The 21,737-nt window shown below is 40.6% G+C and overlaps 1 protein-coding gene across 1 annotated transcript in view; it reads right to left on the bottom strand.

Moving 5' to 3' along the window:
- The window catches only part of prkcaa (protein kinase C, alpha, a), a 188,303-nt gene that overhangs the window by 102,626 nt on the left and 63,940 nt on the right, over positions 1-21,737 (bottom strand). Inside the window, exon 3 of the mRNA XM_074630632.1 lies at positions 15,522-15,604. Coding sequence (XP_074486733.1) covers positions 15,522-15,604 — 83 coding nt within the window. The remainder of the gene's footprint in view (positions 1-15,521; positions 15,605-21,737) is intronic.

Here is a 21,737-nt window from a genome sequence, read left to right as displayed (position 1 = left end):
GGAGAAGATAGAAAGAAGGAAAGAATGTCATATTTATATTTAATATTGGCCCAGATTAAGTGCTACTGCAGGGAAAACCAGGGATCTATATCATGATCTGAACAGTAAAAAATGTGTAGAAAATACAATAGGCCAACTCACACCTATTTCTGCTTACAGAAGTCAGGCTAAGGTCTGACTGAGGCAGAATGCTTTTGTTTCAAGAGATACCTACTGTGTCGACAACATTTGGCTCATGGTCAGAAATGCTAGAAAGCATTTTATATCTCTTCAGTTGTTGTTTTTTTTTAAAGGTGTAATGACATGATTGCTTGATATCAGACAGAATTGTCAACTCAGTTTCCATCTTCAGTCTACCTCCGATTTCCACGGGGGGGATTCGATTTTCCTAACCAATCACGAGAGATCAACGTACTATATCTGCCTGAATCTAACAGCATTTTAAGTCGACACTGATGTGTAGCCACTAGGGCTGTTCCAAATACCATTATTTGGCCTTCAAAACTTCGGTGTATAGTACATATTTGAAGGTATTTGAAGGTATTCGAAGCTTCGCTTCACAGTGCAGCAGGCTGTCTGTCTCCACCTCTCCCGTTTCAGTGACCGGCAGAGTGCCGCTGCTGTACTACTGTACTCATGCACCTCGACACACAAAAAACAGCGATATCCGTCTGAGAATAACTATTAATAATTAATGTTGAATATGAATTATTACCAATTTATACAGTAATTAGTTGGACCACAAATCGTGCAATTATCTCAGAGGTACTATGAGGTCGATGTTTGGTTGATAATTGACCTTTTCTCACTGGTTTAAATTAAAGTAAGACACTGAATTACCACAAACATTTCCAATACAAAGCTGGCTCAATCGATGCCAGCAACTATCCAGCTTCAGCACTGCTCAAGAGAACTGCCGACCTGCACAAAATCACTTCCCAGTTTCTAATCAACTGTTGTTTGATTGGTAAGTGCTCAGCTAATAACTTGTTCTTCCTTGCCTGTTGCAATGCAGGTAAAACTGTAGTTATGCACCTGCAATGAAATAACAAACACAAGTAGAGAGGACTCTGTCTAAGTCTCTTGAGACACAGAAGGAGAGAGGCAGGCTGACCAATCTGTAATTGTATCATTCTATTTCTGGGGTTGAGCTTCAGACCAACGGATGGTTCAGCTTCTGGCCTCGAGGTCAAGTTTAGACTTCAGACCCTCTCAGGCTTCCGTTTCAAGTGTTTTTGTGTGCACTGACGTGCAGGACAGTTATAGCACATGGGCCTGTTTGACAGGATCTCCAAAAAAAACATGACTTTCCCTTCACGCCACCACCCAACAGGCTGGTCTCATACACTCTTCATAGCTATACCTACGAAAAGTAATGCACTGTAATTCATTTACAGTACATCCCACAAAATCAATTTGTGTTTAATTAACGTAATCGTAAACCAGGAAATATAAACAGCGGCGAACGCCGCGTAGGGAGGAGGTCAGGGTGGATGGCTGGGTCAAAAAACACTGTACTTTCGCCCTGGAGACCGGTGTCCATGCCCTGCATGAAACCAGAAGTCAACGTTGATTTATTTGTCACGTAAATTCCATACTTAAGTAACGCCACTTCCGGAGTTATTTTAAGCCAAACCATGATCTTTTCCTAAACCTAACTAAGTAGTTTTGTTGCCTAATCCTAACCAAGTTGATGTTTTCCTAAGTTTAACGAGGTCATTTTAGTTAATTTTGAAAAGGAAGGAAAACAAACGAAGGAATAACTTTTAATAACATGTCATACAAACCGTTGTATGAAAGACTCCACCCATGTTGACTACAACACAGTGACAATCAAATTATGGCTATAAAACAAAGGTAAGATAATGTCCAGAATAATGGATCACCAATCTCAAAACAGTGTGAAAACCATGAAAGTTTATTTTTTATAGCATATTGAAGTTATCTGAAATCACAGACAGCCAAAGAAATCAATATAAAACTCAACCAGTGGGTGCTTTAAGACTCGGTGCTGATATGGAAGAGTGGTGGAGATGAATAGGTTTTGTAGCGGGGCTGGCAGGCACTGGCGAGGACAAACTCTCGTCCTGCAGGAACTGCGACACCGAGTCGAATCGGGGTCAAGAGCAGTTCCAACTCTCCCATGCGCTGGTCATTAGTAATACTTAGAATGGCTGGAGCAAGACTGGCTACCAAATACTTGCTGTAAACAAACCTCGGAGGGACTGATGGAATGTGTGCATGTGCGTGTGTGTGCGTGCGTGTGTGTGTGTGTGTGTGTGTGTGTGTGTGTACTTTGGGTACTAAATTGTGTGTGACTTCAGGGCACTGCAAGTTTCTGAGTGTTTGTGTGTGTATATGCAAAATTTGTATGTGTATATTCGTTATGTTTTTGTGGCTATGTGTGGGTGGTTGTCAGGAATTCAGGTTCCCATCATACTGTACAAACGGGGACCTGACTGTTTAGCCTTGAGAAGCCCAATGCATTCTGGGTGCCTGACGTACACAGTTATGAATCTGTGATGTGGAGATTTCTTGAGGAAGTGCCATACTTTATTAACTTGTATGTCATGTCCAATTTCCCTCAACCTGCCTGGAATACTTCTGTCAGGTTAGAGATTTCTTGACATGCAGCAAGACAAACCCCAGTGGGTGGGAAGTTGTTGCTTTCAGTTGTACATCACAGGTAGAATTACAGAGCAATAAAAACTGCAATGAACAAGTTCTTCCAGTCAAGAAAACATTAGTGGAAGAACAATGCTGCACTGTGCTGCGCCTGGTTGTTCAAATTACAATAAAACTGTCAAACAGAGCTCTGTGTGTCCAATATCCTCCCAACTGCCCAATGTGCAGTAAACAACTACAGTACTGAACTGTAAACAGATCCACCGAGGTGCAAACTGTGGTTGCAATGCCTTTTAGCTGAAAAACTGTACTTCTATTTCTCGTCTTTGGCTGATATCTTCTGAATGTCAGCGTGAAATGGCAGGTCTAGAAAGACTCCCCTCCGATTCTGAAGGGTCGGAAACTGGCAAACGAGCGTGCCACAGAGGCTTTCAAAAGGGCTCTCAGGCACAGACCTAGATGATGGTAACTTCACACAGTCCATCCATTTATTGAACACAAGAGTTGTACGCAGTCCAAAGGTCAAGGTATAAATAGATTTTTATTCAGTCCATATCTTCAGAGCTTTACAATATTCATGCATGTAGAAGACACCATAGAGTTTTAAATATACCTTCTGCTTCAGTGCATGTCTTGGGCTGTGTATTATCCCCATAGCAGACCTAACTGCTGCAATATACTAAAGTTTGAATGTTATGACAAAGGCGAGGGATCAGACATTATCTCTTTGATTGCCTCATTATACAGGTTTCCTGTTAAGTTAGTCGACAGTCAAAGCCAGCACCTCCACATATAGGTAACTACGGCATAATATCTCTGTCAAAAGTGTGCAAATGAGATGATGATTTTTAGGGCTGGGACGATACACCTATCTCCCGGTTAAATCATACACTTCTAGGGACTTTTACTTTGGAAAATATCTAATGTTTGTCATGTCATGTTTGTAGTCAGAGATGTCCTGAAGTCAAATATATCAGTCATTGTCAGGAATTTGTTTGTTTTTTCCCAGCAATCCAAAAAATCAAAGCATAAAGACATTTCCCTCACAATTGAGTGGTATCCATGTACCGCGTTGGATTTAAAATGTGAGGGTACAGGTCGTATCCACGCAGATCCTTTGCCGTTTTCTACTTTCTTGATTCTGATCACTGCGACCAGCTGCGGTTTGCTTTGGTTGACGGATACGGAATGGATATGACGTCACGTTACTCTGACTACAACAATAAAAGCGGTAATATCCTTCTACCTCCGCAAAGACTAAAATGAAACAAATAATATCGATTCCGGCATTAAAAAATCTATTTCAAAATCGTAGGAAAAAAAAAACTTGCGATACATAGGTGAATCGATTTTTTTCTAATGATTTCAGGCATTGGTGATGACAATCTTGCCCTATTGGCAGCGAAGAACGAGGCACAGCATCTGGTTAAGTCTCTTGACACGTAGAGTAGAAGAAGCTTTGTGTTTGTATGTGTGTGTAAGTGAGCGGAGAGTGGGGACGCGCAAGCTTGTACCATTATACATGTTTTAAAGGTGCAGTGTGTAGGATCTGGCGACATCCAGCAGAGGTTGCAGATTGCAACCAACTGAAGATTCTGAGCCAAGCGTGTAGGATAACTATTGTGGCCAACACAAAAATGGGAATGGCCCTATCTAGAGCAAGTGTTTTGTTTATCCGTTCTGGGCTACTGTAGAAACCTGGTGGCCGGCTCCATGAAGAGAACCCACTTCCTATGTAGATATAAACGGCTCATTCTAAGGTAACGTAAACAAGAATGATTCTTATTTTCATGTGATTATACACAAAAGAAAACATACTTTATTAATATTCCAATTTCTGCCATTAGATCCCCCTAAATGCTAAACACTGTTCATTTGAATTAACACACTTGTATTTTCTGCAGCCAATTTTTATCTTCCTAAGTCTCTTCTTCTTCCTTTGTTTCTCCTAGGTATTCCTATCCAGCCTGAACAAAAACAGTTTTTAGTGACAGATGGGCGATAAGAGCCTCTTGAATTCACTAGGCAGGTAATCAGAGATAAAGAGTGCACATTGAAGTTTCTTTTAATCAGTGCCGTCTGTTTTGTGTGTGTATCTGTACTGTATGTGTGAAAAAGTGTAGGTGTGGTGTGCAGGAAATAAGAGTCTGCGTTCAAGCAACAGTCTTCTCTCCAATATTTTCTCAAGAACTGAGTCAGTGTTGAAAGCTCAATTTAATTCTTCTCCAATGGGAAACATTTCACAAGGAAGTGATTCAGCAGTTTCCAGAGAACCCGCCTATCTTCTAACCTCCAACACACACACACACACACACACACACACACACACATTAGAGAGTATTTAAGCACTTATACTCTTATGCAGCGTCTCCCCCCAGCAAAGCCTTGATCTAACCACATTTTAGACAGGCATGTCACAGACCATTAGCAAGAGAGACTCAAGATCTGTTGGTGTTCATTAGGATCCCAGAGCATATAAATACCATCAGCCGACAGCCCAGGGGACTCTCCATCTACTATACTGATAATCACTGGAAACAATGATATATGTCTGAGGAAAACTGACAAGACATTATCTCATATGTTCTTAAAATGGTTTTTTTTTTTCTGAAAATTGTATTGAATGTATTGAATGAGCCAATTCAGTTATCCACATCCCATCTGGGACTCTATGTCAAAGTCTTACTGAAAGCATGATTATTATTTAGAAGAAGTATAACATTAGGGTTGAGAGATTAGACGGATATATTGGTTGTTATTTAATGGTCTGCCTCCGAAGAACAAGAGCGGCTCTTAAGGCAGCGAGAGAGACAGCGGGGGGAAACAACGAGCAGAATTGGTGAAATAAGGGCTTATTTCGACCAAACCAGAGTTGGTGATTGTTGGAAAGACTAAACCAAGACGGTTTTGGTGAGTTTTATTTAGTTTCTGTGGAGTTTGAATGAAGTGTGTTTTACGATGTATGATCACACTAACCGTGTGGGCATGTAAACACACATGAAGTCACGATAACTACTTTTGTTGGACAATATATTCTCCCAGAAATAATTGCAATAAACAATATAATTGTTATTAATAACATATAATTATAATAACAATTATAATAACATATAATTGTTATTAATATAATATAATAATGAAATGATCATATAATATCATAACAATGCAAGTACACCATTTAAAAGAGCAATGAACTTTTAATTTCCTAAGAATATTCAGAAATTGGAAATGTAATGTGAAAAAAAATTGAAAAAATATCATAAATAAATTAAACATTAACTATTTAGATAAATTATAAGTAACAACAACAACAGTCCTCTCTCACCGGAGCTGTGGTCGATAATGTGAAAATTAGTCAGGTCACGTCTGTCCATATATTGTCCAATAAGTCTATAGAGTAATTATTGTGACAGGCCTGCACACTGCTAATAATAATGTGACTTCTATCATACAAATCTCAGCATTTGAAGGTGACTCTCATCAACTAAACCTAACTGAATTAAGCTGGTGATATGCATCGTGTCCTCATAATCACATGAGGATAGAGGTATATTGTTGGGCAACGGAATTAGAAATCGGTCACTGTTATTGTTCTGGTATCTAAGGATGCTATTTTTTAGCAACACATAAACACAGTCCCACATTTATAACAACAGCAACCAGAACCGGGCTTCAGTTTCATTCCCACATGTCCTCTGCCAAGACTTATGAGCAAAGTTGTTTGAAAGAAAAGGCAGGGGGTAAAACAAGTCCATCAAGCTGTGTCAAAAGAGCAATAACCCAACTTTTACACTGTGAATCTATAGGGAGAGACAGTTCAAGAAACCTGTTAAGATCCATAGCCCGACTCTACAAACACGGATTAATAACTGTTTATGTTTTTATTTTTTATGTTTGTCCGTCACTGCATGGGAACTCAAAGCAATCTGTATTGTACGATATTATCTACAGATTATCATCGAGTGTATAAAGTATGTTTTGAGAATGCCTCTGTAAGCCCACACATGTGTTTATATTAGCCTGCGTCCCCTCAGGAGACTTAATTCCTTCGGGGTCTGAGATGAGAACGTTTATGAGCCCCTGTCTTATCGCATATAGAGTCTACTGCGAGGCAGAAGCAACAAACAACCAACTATGATGCATGGTCAACATACTGTACATCAGCAACTTCATTACAAACAGGGCTTTTGTCTCAGCATAGAAGAAAAAGGCCCATTCTGGGGAAATGATACTCATATATTAGTGATCTCTATATTGCTGTAAACACAATCTGTCATGTCTTTTTGGCTAAAATCATTCCCCATTTATCATAGCCTGAAGTACTTTTTGTAAATAAAAGAAGAAACCCTGAGCCAAAACAATCATTATCCAATACATCTAGTTTTCATCTGCTGCACAGTAATCATCAGGAGTATTTTTCAAACAGGGTGCAGCTGTGCATCAAATACTGGATAAAACCAGGCGGAAACCCTCGGGGCTGAAAAGTGAAGCCATTGCAGAAGTGCCTTAAACTTGCATTCTTTCTAACAGCCAGCAGGGGGCGACTCCTCTGGTTGCTAAAAGAAGTCTGATTGTATAGAAGTCTATGAGAAAATGATCCTACTTCTCACTTGATTTATTACCTCAGTAAACATTGTAAAGTTTATGGTCTCAATCACTAGTTTCAAGTCTTCAATACAGCATGATGTTCATTTAGTAAACTATGGTCCCATTTAGAGTCAAATAGACCATAAAGCAGGGGATGCTTTAGGGCGTGGCTACCTTGGAATTGACAGGTTGCTACCACGGCGCTATCCGGTCTGCATGGGAGTTGTTCGTATTTTCATCTTTAACTCTTTCACAGTGTGTTTTCAGTTCATGAAATTTAATAATAACCTTTTGGTCACCTAAAAGCGTCTTATTCAGCGGTCGGTCGTACTTAGCTCCACCCTCTCGTGTCTCTTATGGTTGCAAAAAAATTAAAATGGCGACGGCCAAAATGCTAAACTTGAGGCTTCAAAACCATAGTCCACACACCAATGGGTGACGTCACGGTGACTACACCAACTTCTCATATATAGTCTATTCTGGAAATGACATCTCCTTTCCATTTCCCTTTCCTCCCACTTCTTCTCCATCCTAAACTCTCCCCCTCTTGTTTGGTCACCGGTCTATCACTACTGTAGATTGTACTGACAGTAATGGGTCATTTCCCTTCTACCACGCTGATGACAAGCTTTACACACTCATCTACGACAATGAATACAACTTGGTGAAAGAGGCCAAACTTCATTAGACACACTATATGAGTAGAGTACATTTGTTTAATCCCTGTAGAAGGACGTGAGTAGCTGTTATGTGTCTCCTCTCATGTGCCCGTTCTGCAGGCTGCAGCTCTGGCTACCAGGCATAGAGATAAGCCTATCTGGCACACTTCTGACAGTGTGATTTTATGTGCATGTCTTGTGTGTTTGTGTCTACAATAATCTCATTTTGCTGAAACAGTGCACCCTGACGGGGCTCCGCACGACATGTCACCACTCACACACCAAAATAAAATCAGTGCACTAAGCAGATTTATGTAGCGTCAAGTTTCTTTGTGTCCACGTTTCCTTGGAAGCAGCGCTTGTGCCAAAGGCTTCCATAGGGGCGTGTGCAACAAGCATGTGCAGGGATTCGACTCAGTGTGGGTGGGAGAATGACTTATGGGGGCACTGAAAGGCCATTACGTCATACAGGCATGAGCAGCTAGATTTACATTCAGGGAAGCAGACACTCAATACTACTACTCTATAAGGGGGGTAGACAATCACAGAATACTTCTCTATCATCTAAAAATAACAATTAAAATAAGTATCTACATTTATATGTTTAGAAAAATGAAAATAGACATTTCAGCAACAACTTTTAACCGTCTGCAGCATGGTTTGCAAAAAGATATTGCTTTATTTTAGGGGGTCAAAAAAAATAAATAAATTATAATTATATTAGGGCTGTCAATCGATTTAAATATTTAATCATGATTAATCGCATGATTGTCCATTATGAATCGCTATTAATCACAAATTAATCATACTTTTTTTTTTATCTGTTCAAAATGTACCTTAAAGGGACTATATGTAACTTTTAGAAAGTCCTTATTATTAATGACATCGGTGGCCGTTAAGTGAACTGCATCCTGTTGATCGCACTCCGTAGGCGCGAGCGATCATCCCGGGCATCGGCCAAAACAGTGACGTGACATTACATTACAATCAAATATCACCGTTACTATCTGTAATGCCCAATCTCCATGATACTATCCAGCTTGCCATTTGCAAATGACTTCATCAGCTAACGTTACGAAGCAAAACCGTACCGAGTGTTTCACATAGAAATCAGTCCACAGGCTTATAGGCAACAGAGAAAATCTGGGAAGGTCTCCGTGTTTAAGTTACATTACAATATGTTCACACAATTGCAATACAAAGCTATTAATACATGTAAATTGTTACATATAGTACCTTTAAAGGGAGATTTGTCAAGTATTTAATACTCTTATCAACATGGGAGTGGGCAAATATGCGTGCTTTATGTAAATGTATGTATATTTTTATTATTGGAAATCAATTAACAACACAAACAATGACAAACATTGTCCAGAAACCCTCACAGGTACCTCAAATCATAACAAGAAAAAAAGTATGAAGGGATTTCCTTTAGAAGACTTCTTTGCACCAGTGGTTGGCTGAATGGTGCCCCCATGACACGGTGTTTATAGACAACTTCTGGGGCAGAACAGGGCCGTTCCTTAGAAATAGCCGACACCCTCATTCGAAGGAAATGGACTAAAAACACAGATGAATGGCTCCATTGCCTGTGACAACCCAAGATGCCTGTGGCGCAGATGATGCAATTTATCTCCACTCCAGTTTAATCTTGTTTTCAATTCCCAAGAAGAGTCCTTGTAATGAGACGGTGTGTGTCCAAAGCCTTGTCCCCAGAACACCTATTTTTTCACCCCAGACCTGCTGCCAAAACCATCTCCTCCTGTGTGATTTGCCCTTTTAAATATTAGATCACTGCTGCCTACGGCATTACTCATTAATATTACAAATTAAATTTCTCTCAGATTAACTGAAGGCCTGCTAGAGGTGTTCCAATACCATTCTTTCCTTCCCGATAATGATTTGATTCCTGAATTTGCTTATCGGCCAATACCGAGTAATGATCCGATACCAGTGTGTTAAAAACAAAAATATATATATTATTATTATTTATTACACAGCTTTGTTGAATACTCGATTCTATTTGGTCAATCACAGCATTCTATCTCTTTTGTGTCAAATTATTGATTTCTTAAGTAAGTAGCCGTGTAATAAGCAAAATAATGTACAGCAAGCGGGTCATTGTTGTGAAATAAACCCCCTCAGGGTGGTACCACATCGCCCTGTCAGGGTTTATTTCACAACAATGACCGGCTCGCTGTACATCATCCCTTATTTAACAGCTGTATGCTACTAACCCTGTATGGATGTGATGTGCTTGCTATCATTGTATTGGATCATTGTATGGCCTGGCTCAGGTTAAACCCTTTGCACAGTAAAACATGAACAAATACATACAGATAATGAATGCCATAGAGCTTTATTTCATTATCTAGTTTGACAGATTTTCCAGTGTAAAATATTGTCAAATTGCTGACATTTTGCTAGCTCTGGCTAACATTTCACTCTCCGCTAGCACCTGCCCGGTCTGTACTGTGCATATACAACTCTCAACAGAGATGAGAAAGAAGCGAGAGGGCTCACCAGTTAGCTACCAGTAGGCGCTAACGAGTGAGCCATCTCGCTTCTTTCTCATCTCTGTTGAGAGTTGCACATGTGCGGTACCAATCGGGCAGGATGGACGTATCGGGTAGCGAGTGACGTGTTGTTGTTGTACCCGTGTAGCGTAAATGAGCTGATAAATGAAATGATAATGTGATATTGGATCAGTGCATAGACTGGCATACCAGATACCCGATCCAGCATTTTAGCCTGTTTCGGAGGCATTTCAGATACAGGGTGGTATCAGTTGATATTGGTACAACTCTACTTCTACCTTATGAGTGAGCTGTGTTTTTGATACCATTTTACTGGTAAGTGATAATGTGAAGAAGAAGAAGGGTATTATCTGGGTGTCTGTTTTAGCTCTGCCAGGCTGCCATGTAACCCTCAGGTCAGTTTCCAAGCAGAGGAGACAGAAAGGGCACTGTGCTCCCTCCTAACTCTGTTACTCTGTCACAGATATCTGTGCACTGAACAGCCCCGTAGGGCTACGGGTGATTGTCTGAGTGTACGTGTGTGTGTGTGTGTGTGTGTGTGTTTGTGTGATCAGAGGGGAAATCTGTGCACAAAGACGTGCAGATTGCCCCGGGTCATATGTGCTGCACTGGTTAAGTGGACATCAATGATGCAGAAGCCACACGCCCACACAAAAGCAAGCACATCAAACCTCTTAGTTTCATCTGCTGAGCCCCGTGTAGTGAAATGGGAAACTCCTGCATTATTGATAGTCTTGTCCTGTAAAGCACTGAACTTACTCGACCTGCCGGTAACGTTACACCCGGCAGTCGAGCGAAAACAATTTGTTAAATTAAGCGCTTTAATCAGACTAATTGACACAAGCATGGAATGTGCTCACAAGTGATCCTATTACCGATCCCTTAAATGATCACTTTAGGGGCAGATCTTGATTACAGTGGCTACGTGGTTAAACCAACATAATTTCACATGCAATTTCATTTCTATAGATGAATTAGTAATTGTTGTAAAAGTCTAAAGAAACCAAAAAAGAGCCATATTTCTTTCTCAGGACTTCTAATAACAAACATTCGAGCATTTGCTGCTATTTCATTTTATACTCCACTACACTGTGTCATTTGGTTTGTCTTGAAAATACAGCGCTGTGGTGCCTAGAGGCATGCAGCACACTACCAAAGTAATACAACAAGGTGCTCACATGCTAATAAATCAAAAGATACAGCAGGTAACTTGTTGTATTAACGTAGTTCTGCATACATTTCACATGTACCTTTTATTACCAGTTTACATAAGAGTTTTAACAATAATGTAATATTTGTCATGAGCTCAGTAATCTAGTGGTTTATGCAGCAAGCCTGTGACCAGACAGGCATCCGCTCCAGTGCCTGCAACTGAAACTGGGAAACGAATCAAGTGTTAGTTCTCTCCTCAAAGATAGCACCCTCCTCAAACTGAATCTCAAACTGCACCACCGAATGCGCTCCATGGCAAACTACTACACCGACTATACAGAGCAATTCGCACGTGTGAGCATGTGCATATCCGCAGACTACCCTGCCCTTGAAACAACACCCCGAGGCCGTGGCTGCGAGGGACAATATATTCACGGTCTAATCTCGTCCCGTCAAAACCAAGGCCGGCCGCTCATGGCGAGCTTGCTACTGAAAAGATCTGGAGGCTCTTGTTGGCATCTTTGTGCACACTTTGTTTCTTCCGGTAGGGGAGTTATAAAACAGAGACGTGAGTCATAAAATGCAGGTAGCCTAGATACTGCAGATCTTCAGGATATTTGCTGGCCATGGGAGTTATTGCCTTCCTGGATTGCACGCCCGGGAGGCAGCAAGCCATGTAATATGTGTGGTTGCCCCTGGCAACAGTACTGCTAAGTGCACAAAAATGTATATTAAAAAGGGAGCGTGAAATATTTTAATGTGGCAAGAGATAACATGCGCATGTAATATTTAAAAGAGATTTGGTTTGTGGTGGCCTTGTCGTTACATGAATAGTTATAATGTCATAAAACCACACAGAGGGCCTGCATGAACAAAAGGCTGAGAATAATTTAACACTCTGGCGCTCCAAGTGAAGTCTGCTCTAGTCGGATTGAATTTCTACACAGATCCTCTTTTTTGAGATATCTGTTAGTATATTAGATGATATAGTATGTATATTACACATTATCCTTATATCTAAGTGTGGCAATGACAAATAGCATTTAAGTTTGACCACAGCAAGTATAGTGGTGGATTAGGAGAGTTCTGCTTACTGATATTTGACTGTTGATACAGCAACATTAAAAAAAGAATATAATCTCAATTGGAAAAAAATTGTAATGTATCGAACAGGAATGAATGAGGAGCTTTTAGTAGATTCATTAACAAAGCTGTACTTGAAACTGGGGTCACTGCAACCCACAGATGTCAACGGTCATTGAAGTCAACTGTCCCGTTTACAGTGAACCCGATGTCGCCTCACCACTCTGCACCCCAGCGCCTGCTCAAATCGAGAATCCCCCCGGGTCAGACTATTTTCTACTCTTACGGCTTCCGTGTCATCCGCGGCGTGCTCTATATAAAGACTCTGGGTTGATGATCTTGAATGACACACTGACATATCTCCAGTTACAGAGGCCAGGCTGCGCTGCTGTAACTGCGAGAGGCTACGCATGCCTGGCAGCCAATCAGGCATGTAAATGGAGTTTCACACTTAGCAAGCAGGTAAGCGGCGGCTGATGGCACATAGCCGGGCAATAGCAGCCGATGAAGAGGCGAACGGGAGACCTCATTGAAGGTGTCATACAAGAGCTGATATTTATCAAGCATCTTAAATGATTTCGACAGTCCAATAAAAGACTTTTTTTTTAATGTATGTAACAGAAAACTACCACCCATTTTGAATGTTATCAGCTGATTAAATGGCCGTTATCAGTCGTTATCAACCAGTCCCATTAATCCCCCCCGACCTCCACCCCAGATGGAGTTTCACACTCTTTATACTGTCATAATTACTCCGGTTGCTAGAGGTTTGTGTCGTCTTCTTTTATTCCTTCTTTCGGTTATCCACCATGTGAATCGTAGAGCTGCATAATTAACTGAATATTAATCGCGATCACGATTTTGGCTTCCCACAAGTGAATGAACATGATCACCTGCAATATCAACGTTTAAAATGAGTGCTCCGCTCATAGAAAACTTAGCTTCATATCAAATCAAGCGCTTCCTAAACTAACAGCCAGCCACCAGCCGGTAATCTAAATGTTTTGGCTTCACTTTTGGTGAGCCGTAATGCCGTGGCGCACGCACCCTTCAGCAGCAACCTGTGAAAAACGTTCCTGAATGTTGCGGCTGCAATCCAGAGAAGAAGAGTAATCTTCCGACATAGCCGGCTCTATATGTCGGCTTGGACAGGCCCAGGGTGAAGGTGGCTCGCGGCTCCGACCGTGAGCTTTACAGCTCCCCTCGCCCAATACCTCGCCGCTTCCCGGGGCCGTAAACTTAATGCTCGCTATGCCCTCTCTCCCTGCGAGGAGGATCGTGGCTCCTGGCGTGGCATTCAATCTCAAACTGTCCTCAGTGCGTGTCTGCGGCGATGTCGACAACACATACCCATTCATATCTATACAACTACTGTATTTATGATTAAATTGTTTACAAGACCACAAAATTGTTTATCTAGCCTCTTAATTTTGCTCTGAAAGTGCACCAGAGTGATGCATTTAACAACTTAAAATGTAGCCTACAAAAGGGTTGGGTGAATATTCCGGCATTTTTTCACATCACAATATATTTAGCAGGAAAAAAAATATTGCAAAGTCAGTTTTTTCCCAAATCGTACATCCCTACTTTGTACATTGGTAGGAATATAGCACAGCATGGAAGTTAAAGCAGTGCTGTGCTTATTTTAATGTGAACGTGCAATAAAAAAATGTAAAATCAATGAATGAACATGATCAATAATCATGATCTCAATATTGATGAATTTGGCCATGATGGTACAGCCGTAGTAAATTGATGAAAAAAAATACTAGTAGGTGTAGTAGGCCCCTTCTGACCCACATCTATGAGGATGATAACTACCGATAATACCCATTTAACAGGCTGATAACATTCGAACTGGATGAAACTACATAGTATCAAGAAGCTAAACTAATTCAAAATTAGCATTTCCACAGTGTGCTCAGTAAATTTGGACTATTATTAAAGTTGTTCTTATTACATTAAACTACTTTTTAGTGTTAACATTAATTCAGACAGGTGCAAGCAACCAGCTGTTAGTACTGCGTGTATCTTTTGGTCTGGCCAAGACAGATGCAGGTGTGTTGGCTTTGGCCAGCACTCCTACATTTCCCATCTGTCTCTGGGCCGGAGCAGGTCATTGTTAATGGCACAGTAATCTGCCAACTGGCTATTCTATGAACTCAGTCCTGCTGGATGAATTAGAATAATTATTTAGAGTTATACCATGAACTCCACTACCCCTCTGTAGTCACTGTCAGTATTATATTATGTCAAAACCTGTTTTCCAAATATGTTTAGTTTGGAGGAAAGAATATTTACTTTGATTGCATTACTACAGAGAAAGAATAATCTAAAATATAGTTCTTTTTAAGGGGTTGGGAACAGTGACTCACTAAGTGGAATATTTAAATCACAGTGACTCGACTGGAACATTAACATTGGATGAATTGAATTAGCCACCTGCTGCTGCTGTGATTCAATCATGAGTCGACTGAAGTTAACATTTTCATGGCCTTCTTTGAACAAAAGATTAAAGCTCTTCTTTTGAGATCTATTGGAACAAAGATGCTAAGCTTGTATTATCAATATCACATCACAATAGAGAGGGCTGATTTTATAATGTCAACCATCTACATGAAACTTGAAAAGTGATGCTTGTCAGAGGAAGAGGAAGTTTCCCTTTTCCCCTGCTACAGTGCTTCATGACACAACAAAGACAAACACGGCAGCTCTATAGCTGTCAGAGAGAGAGCAAGAGTGTTCAGAAAATAGGCAGGCCCGGTTGACACGACTGCATATTGGTGACGCCGCGTATGCACTTCAGTGTAATGACAGGAAAGGCACCTCCTCTGCCGACAACCACGTGAGAGGCAACAGCTGGGCTTTGGTTACTTACGTCTGTGTCGGGCCCCTTATCTGCCCCTGGGCAGCAGAATGTGACTAATTCATGGCACCTCTTGTGGACCACAAAACAGCAAACTGCAGGGGAAGAGAAGAGACGAGAGGAGGCCGTTAAGAGAGAGAGGGATTCAGACGGAGAGAAAGAAATACACAGACAGATGGAGACAGACAGACAACTAAGAGATGTGAGATGGTGAAAATACAGTGTATCATTGTTGACTGATATGTAGACGGATAGCAAAAAGAGAAAGAGAACTGATAACAGTGAGAGGGATTGAAAAAAAACACTGATGTCTGGGCTAGGCTCTTTCCCATGTGTCCAGATGGCCAGTCCTGCCCGCAGGCTGACTGCTCTTATTGCACAGTACAGTGCCACCTCCTCACTGACATGACAGGAGCTAAAGCAGTCACCACACACACACACACACACACACACACACACACACACACACACACACACACACACACACACACTTTTGCATGCACATGAAGAACAAACACATCCTCGAACTGAGACAATTGCTGAACATGTATCCACATAGAACACATCCAGGCCTACACACTTGAATACATCTGCACCTCCACGCTGTCAGAGAGCACACACGGTGTCATTATCATGCCAGGTCACTGGGTGCAACTGTAGTCTGCAGCCAAGCAAGCAGCAGACTCAAAGGGGAGGAAGGCGTCTGTTAATGTCTCTCAAAAAACGTCTGACACCAAGACGAGACCGGGTGAGGGGGCTAATTGTGTGAGCTGGCTGGTATATCAAAAACTGTTTATTCTCACAGTTCTGTCTTTGCATGTCCAGCTCATTTATTCACAACAGATCTGCCTATATATGCGTGTTATGTCTGCTCCTTTTCCCTTCTGATAGACAGAAGCTCCTCTCCCTTTCTTTCCCGAGCCTCAATGTTCTCAAGGCCGACACTTGCGGCATGAGATGAAAGCATCTGAATTGGTGGTTTTCAATATTCTTCACTTAGCTCTGAGTGACCCTGAGTAGACTCCATAAGTGGTTTGTGTTGCATCAGTGATGTGATGCATTCTCAGAGACCTTGCTTGATATTCAGTTTTTACAGTTTCACTACTGTTTCAGCAGCGGAGAAAATTGATGTGCAGCGTCTTTGTCTCTCTCGCTCTCGTACATGCATCCACCTACAGATCACCTCTTGTCTTCCCACTGCATCCCTCTTAAACAGCTCCTCCCAAACACTAATAGCTGAGTGCTTAAGATGAGCTGTGATTGCCACCGTGGATGAACATACGTAGGGAAAAAAAACTCTCACAGAAAACCAGAATTCATCAACAGAGAATAAAAAAAAGTCACATGAATCCCCCAAATGAACACTGATTGTCAGGTAGGGCTTGGCAATAATTCAATATGATAATTTATTGTCTTTCAATGGAATCGTATCGTGATGAAATCATATATCGCGATATTGTGATAGACAAATTTGTCATCTAAATTGACAATAACAAGCAATCAGAATATCTAATAATTTTGCAGAAAATACTCAATACTTTTCATTTGTCAAGTATTTAATTCACAGAGGAGTATACACAAATAGGCTTTACCATGCGGTTATTTCATATAGACTATTTATTTATTGAATTACCAGAAAACTTGCTACTGTATATCGTGATATATATCGTTATCGAGATATGAAATGACCTATATCGGGAAAGAAGATGTTGGCCATATCGCCCAGCCTTATTGTCAGGTGAGACGTAAATAAACTAGAATAACCGCTTCGCGGTTGTATGCGTCCACCAACCAGTCAAGTTGTAGTTTACATCCATGTCAGTCCAAAATGTCATCACCAGCATTTTATCCTTTTAGACATTAGTGTGAAATTGTCATAATTAGCATATGAATTCTTGAGTTATGGGCAAAAATGGGTTTTGTGAGGTCACAGTGACCTTCAACCTTTGACCACTAAAATCTAATCAGTTCATCTTTGAGTGGACGTTTGTGCCAAATTTGAAGAAATTCCCTCCTAGCGTTCCTGAGATATCACGTTCCCAAGAATGGGATGAACGGAAGTACATGCGGACGGACGGACGGACGACCCGAAAACATAATGCGTCCAGCCATGGCGCGGAGGCATAAAAAGGTGTCACCGAAATCAAACATCATCTGAGATTGTTTGTCACCTTTATCACCTGGACCAAACTACTGGTCCATTCATGCATTATGTATTGCTACCAGTTAAATACCCGTTCATGTGTCCTCATTCAGTGGAAAAATCTAAATCACGATTTAGACGTGCAAACACAAACTGAGTAATGGCAGCGCTGCTGTTAAGATTATGGTAATTATTTTTTACTTCTGATGTTTTGGAGTGAGTCAAACCCTCTACACCCATCCACCATCTGTCCCCGAGCTGCCTCCCCTAATATCATGAATAAAGACAGATATTTATGAATATGACCCCGTTAGCAGCACATATGTGTAATACTCGCTGAGAACATATTTTGCATTGAAAACTTTATTAGATTCTACTGAAATGTGGCTCATAAATCATGTTCATATGACACCGTATTGTGCATGAGTCATCACAAAGGGAAGCATTTGTGTCTTCTCAATATGCGCATTATCACCAAGGATTAGTTGAGTCTGGGCCATATATATAACACACACACAGCTTACATGTCTGCATATACATGGAGGTTCATGCGTATTTTATATTGTATATTATATTAAATACTGAGTCACTGGTCATCAGGTTCAAATTAATGCTGAAGCATTGTTCTTTTAATGTTCATTAATGTAGCTCGTTGACTATACTACTACTATACTTCCTTACATATATGACTGCAGTTGTGCTTGTTTGCTTGCAGCCACATTGCTGCACAGAAAGTCATGTGTTGTTAGCATTCTGCGTACATACTCTGTCACATCACTTTTTGTTCAGAAGGCTGCAAAGAAATCAATATTTATTCGCCCACAGCTCTAAGAAATATCAGTGTTCAGCGGGGAATCGGCACCAACAAGCCCTGCAAGAAACAAAATGACAAAACATATGGAAATGAAATGCATCTGTTACAGTGCATTTTTGTACAAAATACTGGAAATTAACTGAGTAATTAGACCACAAAGCATAGAGATAGAGTACACTGCATATGTCAGTTTTTCCAGTAAAAGGTTGTTTGTTACGTGGGTGGCAGGTTAAACAGTGTCACAGACAGGGCTTGGGTCAATACCAACAGTATTGTTTGGATTTCCGCTCCAGATACCAGTTACATGGTGAAATTCACCTTTTTGAGTTTTGCAAAAAGGCTGTCAGAATATCAACCTTAATATTGTAATCGCGAATATTTGATTAATATGGTTTGCAAGAGATGTATCTGAACATAACCAAACAGTGTTTTTCTTTGGAGCATGAATGCTCTTTATCTCTGGCACCATGTGTAAATATTCACACTACGGCTGTCGATCGATTAAAATATTTAATTGTGATTAATCGCATGATTGTCCATAGTTAGTCGTGATTAATTGCAAATTAATCGCACAGTTTTTGATCTGTTCAAAATGTACCTTAAATGGGAGATTTGTCAAGTATTTAATACTCTCATCAACATGGAAGTGGGCAAATATGCTGCTTTATGCAAATATTAAATATTATTATTTATTATTGAAAGTCAATTAGAAAAACAAAACAATGACAAATTTGTCCAGAAACCCTCACAGGTACTGCATTTACCATAAAAAAAAAAAATGTTAAAATCATAACATGGCAACTCAAGCCCAACAGGCATGATGTTAATTCGATTTTTTTTTTTTTTTAAACATAAATATATGCAGTAGTTTTGACTAGATCTGTATTGCAGGTAAGGAAACCAGACAAAATTATAATTTCTAATCTGTACATACACAATACTTAAAAATAAACAGTTAAGGTAACCCACATGTTGGTACTCCCATGTCCTTTTATGATGGCAAATCAATACAACCCCCACACACAGACATATCACACCACTGCAACTCAGCCCCTTCTAGCCCCTCATTACTCTTAGGAGCTATCGGTCAGTACGATCAACCACGCCAAACCACAAACCAGACAGCTCATAAATCTCCCTGACTCAGTAACCTCAATAATTCCTCCTACAGTAAATAGCTTATAGTGGTGTGAGTAGCCCCGATTCACACCAACAAACGCCAGCACTGCTTATACCAAACCTTTTGTCTTGTTCCTATTGATGAAGAGTTGAGCTCCCGTATGGAGCGCTGGTGTCCTTGTCCATTTAGCCGTCAATGCTCATTAGCAGCAATCAATTCTCATTGAAATTGCAAGTTCTTCTACTACTAGCACTTCCCTCTCAACATTTCTAACATTAAATGCCTACCAGATATTCAAAATAGCTTATAGAAAAAGATTGTATGTGATATAAGAGGAAACGCCATGTTATATCAACCATATCAATACTTTTTAAGAGTATGAGAGAGAAGAAAGAGGAAGAAGGTATAAATGTGGATACAGAGGTGGAGTGTGATAGAGAAGGAGGTCGGCGGAGGCCGAATATGAAGGAGGTCGAAACTCGTCATCTTCTGCTGTTCTCATTAGAGCTCGGCTGCCTGTGACCAGTTGTCCCAGTGGTCTAGTTCTGGGGCAGCGCATACATCACCTCTGACGCCATCTTACTGGAACATCTCTATTAGGAGGATAAGGCACCAGGCTAGCTTCACAGTAATTGCATTACCGTCAGGGAACAATGTACTCTATATTTCAACAGTGCCGAGTGTTGATTAGTCTATTAATCAAGCGTATTTATCTTAGCAAATCAATAGGAAAGCTACTGAGTTACGATGTTTGTAAAGCACGGAAATAAGGCAGACTGAGAACATCAGGGGTCAGGGTGGTCAGTATCTATTAAAGAGGACCTATTATGCTTATTTTCAGGTGCATACTTGTATTTGGGGTTTCTACTAGAACATGTTTACATGCTTTAATGTTCAAAAAAACGCTTTACTCTTCTCATACCAGCTGTGCTGCAGCAACTCTTTTCACCCTCAGTCTAAAACGCTCTGTTAGAGTTAGAGTTTGTTTGAGGGCGTGCCAAACTACGCGCTAGGCAGGTATTATGCAAATGTGTTACTTGGTGACATCACCACGTTACGGAAGAAAAGGCGGGACTTCAACAAGGCGTTTCAGGCAGTTCAGGAGCAGTGTAACTCTCTTTGGCACTGACTTTGGGCTTTGTAACTTTGCAGACCTTTTACATCTAGAAGAAGCAATTAAGGCTCACAGAGTCGTGTACGTGTCGGTGTCACCGCTGAGACATTTTCTTAAATCCTGCAAGAAATGAGATTTCGGGAATGTGAGATGTTACCTCTGACAACAGCTTAGTCACCTTTGAGGAAAGTAAAGCAGCTAGGTTGTGAAAAAGTGAAATCCAACAGGTTTTTTAGGGTAAATGGAGACATTTGTCTGCCTCCTACCAATCTAATAATTCTCTTACTCTCTGGATAGGATTAATTAAACAGCAAGTAAGAGTGTAATGAGGGTTTCCAAATCAATTCTTGTTGCCTTCCAGCACAACAGACTGAGAAATCATTTTTCTTCCTAAAAGATAGCTCAGACCCACACCCACTACTCCCTCTCTGGAAAATCAATTTCTTCTAAATCTTTTCCAGGTCACAAGTTCATAGGAGCAATTTCCTGAATACAGGCAGGAGATGAGTAAGACGGAATGATTTAATTCTACAGTTCTTGGGTATGTAAATGGGATTTATTTCCAAGATACCTCGCTAAAACAAAGGTATTGTAGCAGAGAAGGATTTTAGATCAAACTATCAAGAGGCCCTGCAGCCCACTGGTTCTGCTGATAAAAGCCAGTCTTCCCATACTGGGAAGCTTTCATTATTCCCCGTGGTTCTTTTTCTCCACTTGAATGCCTGCCTGGACCATTTTCACCATTGTCACTAAACACTAACTCCACGCCCATGAAAAGGAGAATGAGAAAAACCATCAAACAGGAACAATAAGATCTCACCGGGACAAAACGGTGCATGGAAATGGCTTGGATAAAGGTTTTTGTTCCCTGTTTGATTTTTACATGCCTATCTTGTCATTCATAGGAGCACTGTTGGCGATCCAGTTATCTGGCCAAAACACACATTACATTACAAACTGCAAGACATAGTGACGAGTATGCCTCCATACTGTAAACATCTACTTCCCTCTAAAAAACACAATTTAAAACCTGAACC

This window comes from Sebastes fasciatus, chromosome 3 (genome assembly GCF_043250625.1).
Source record: "Sebastes fasciatus isolate fSebFas1 chromosome 3, fSebFas1.pri, whole genome shotgun sequence".
NCBI lineage: Eukaryota > Metazoa > Chordata > Actinopteri > Perciformes > Sebastidae > Sebastes > Sebastes fasciatus.
Note: the sequence above shows the minus strand (reverse complement) of the source record. Positions and strands in the feature narration are given on the sequence as shown.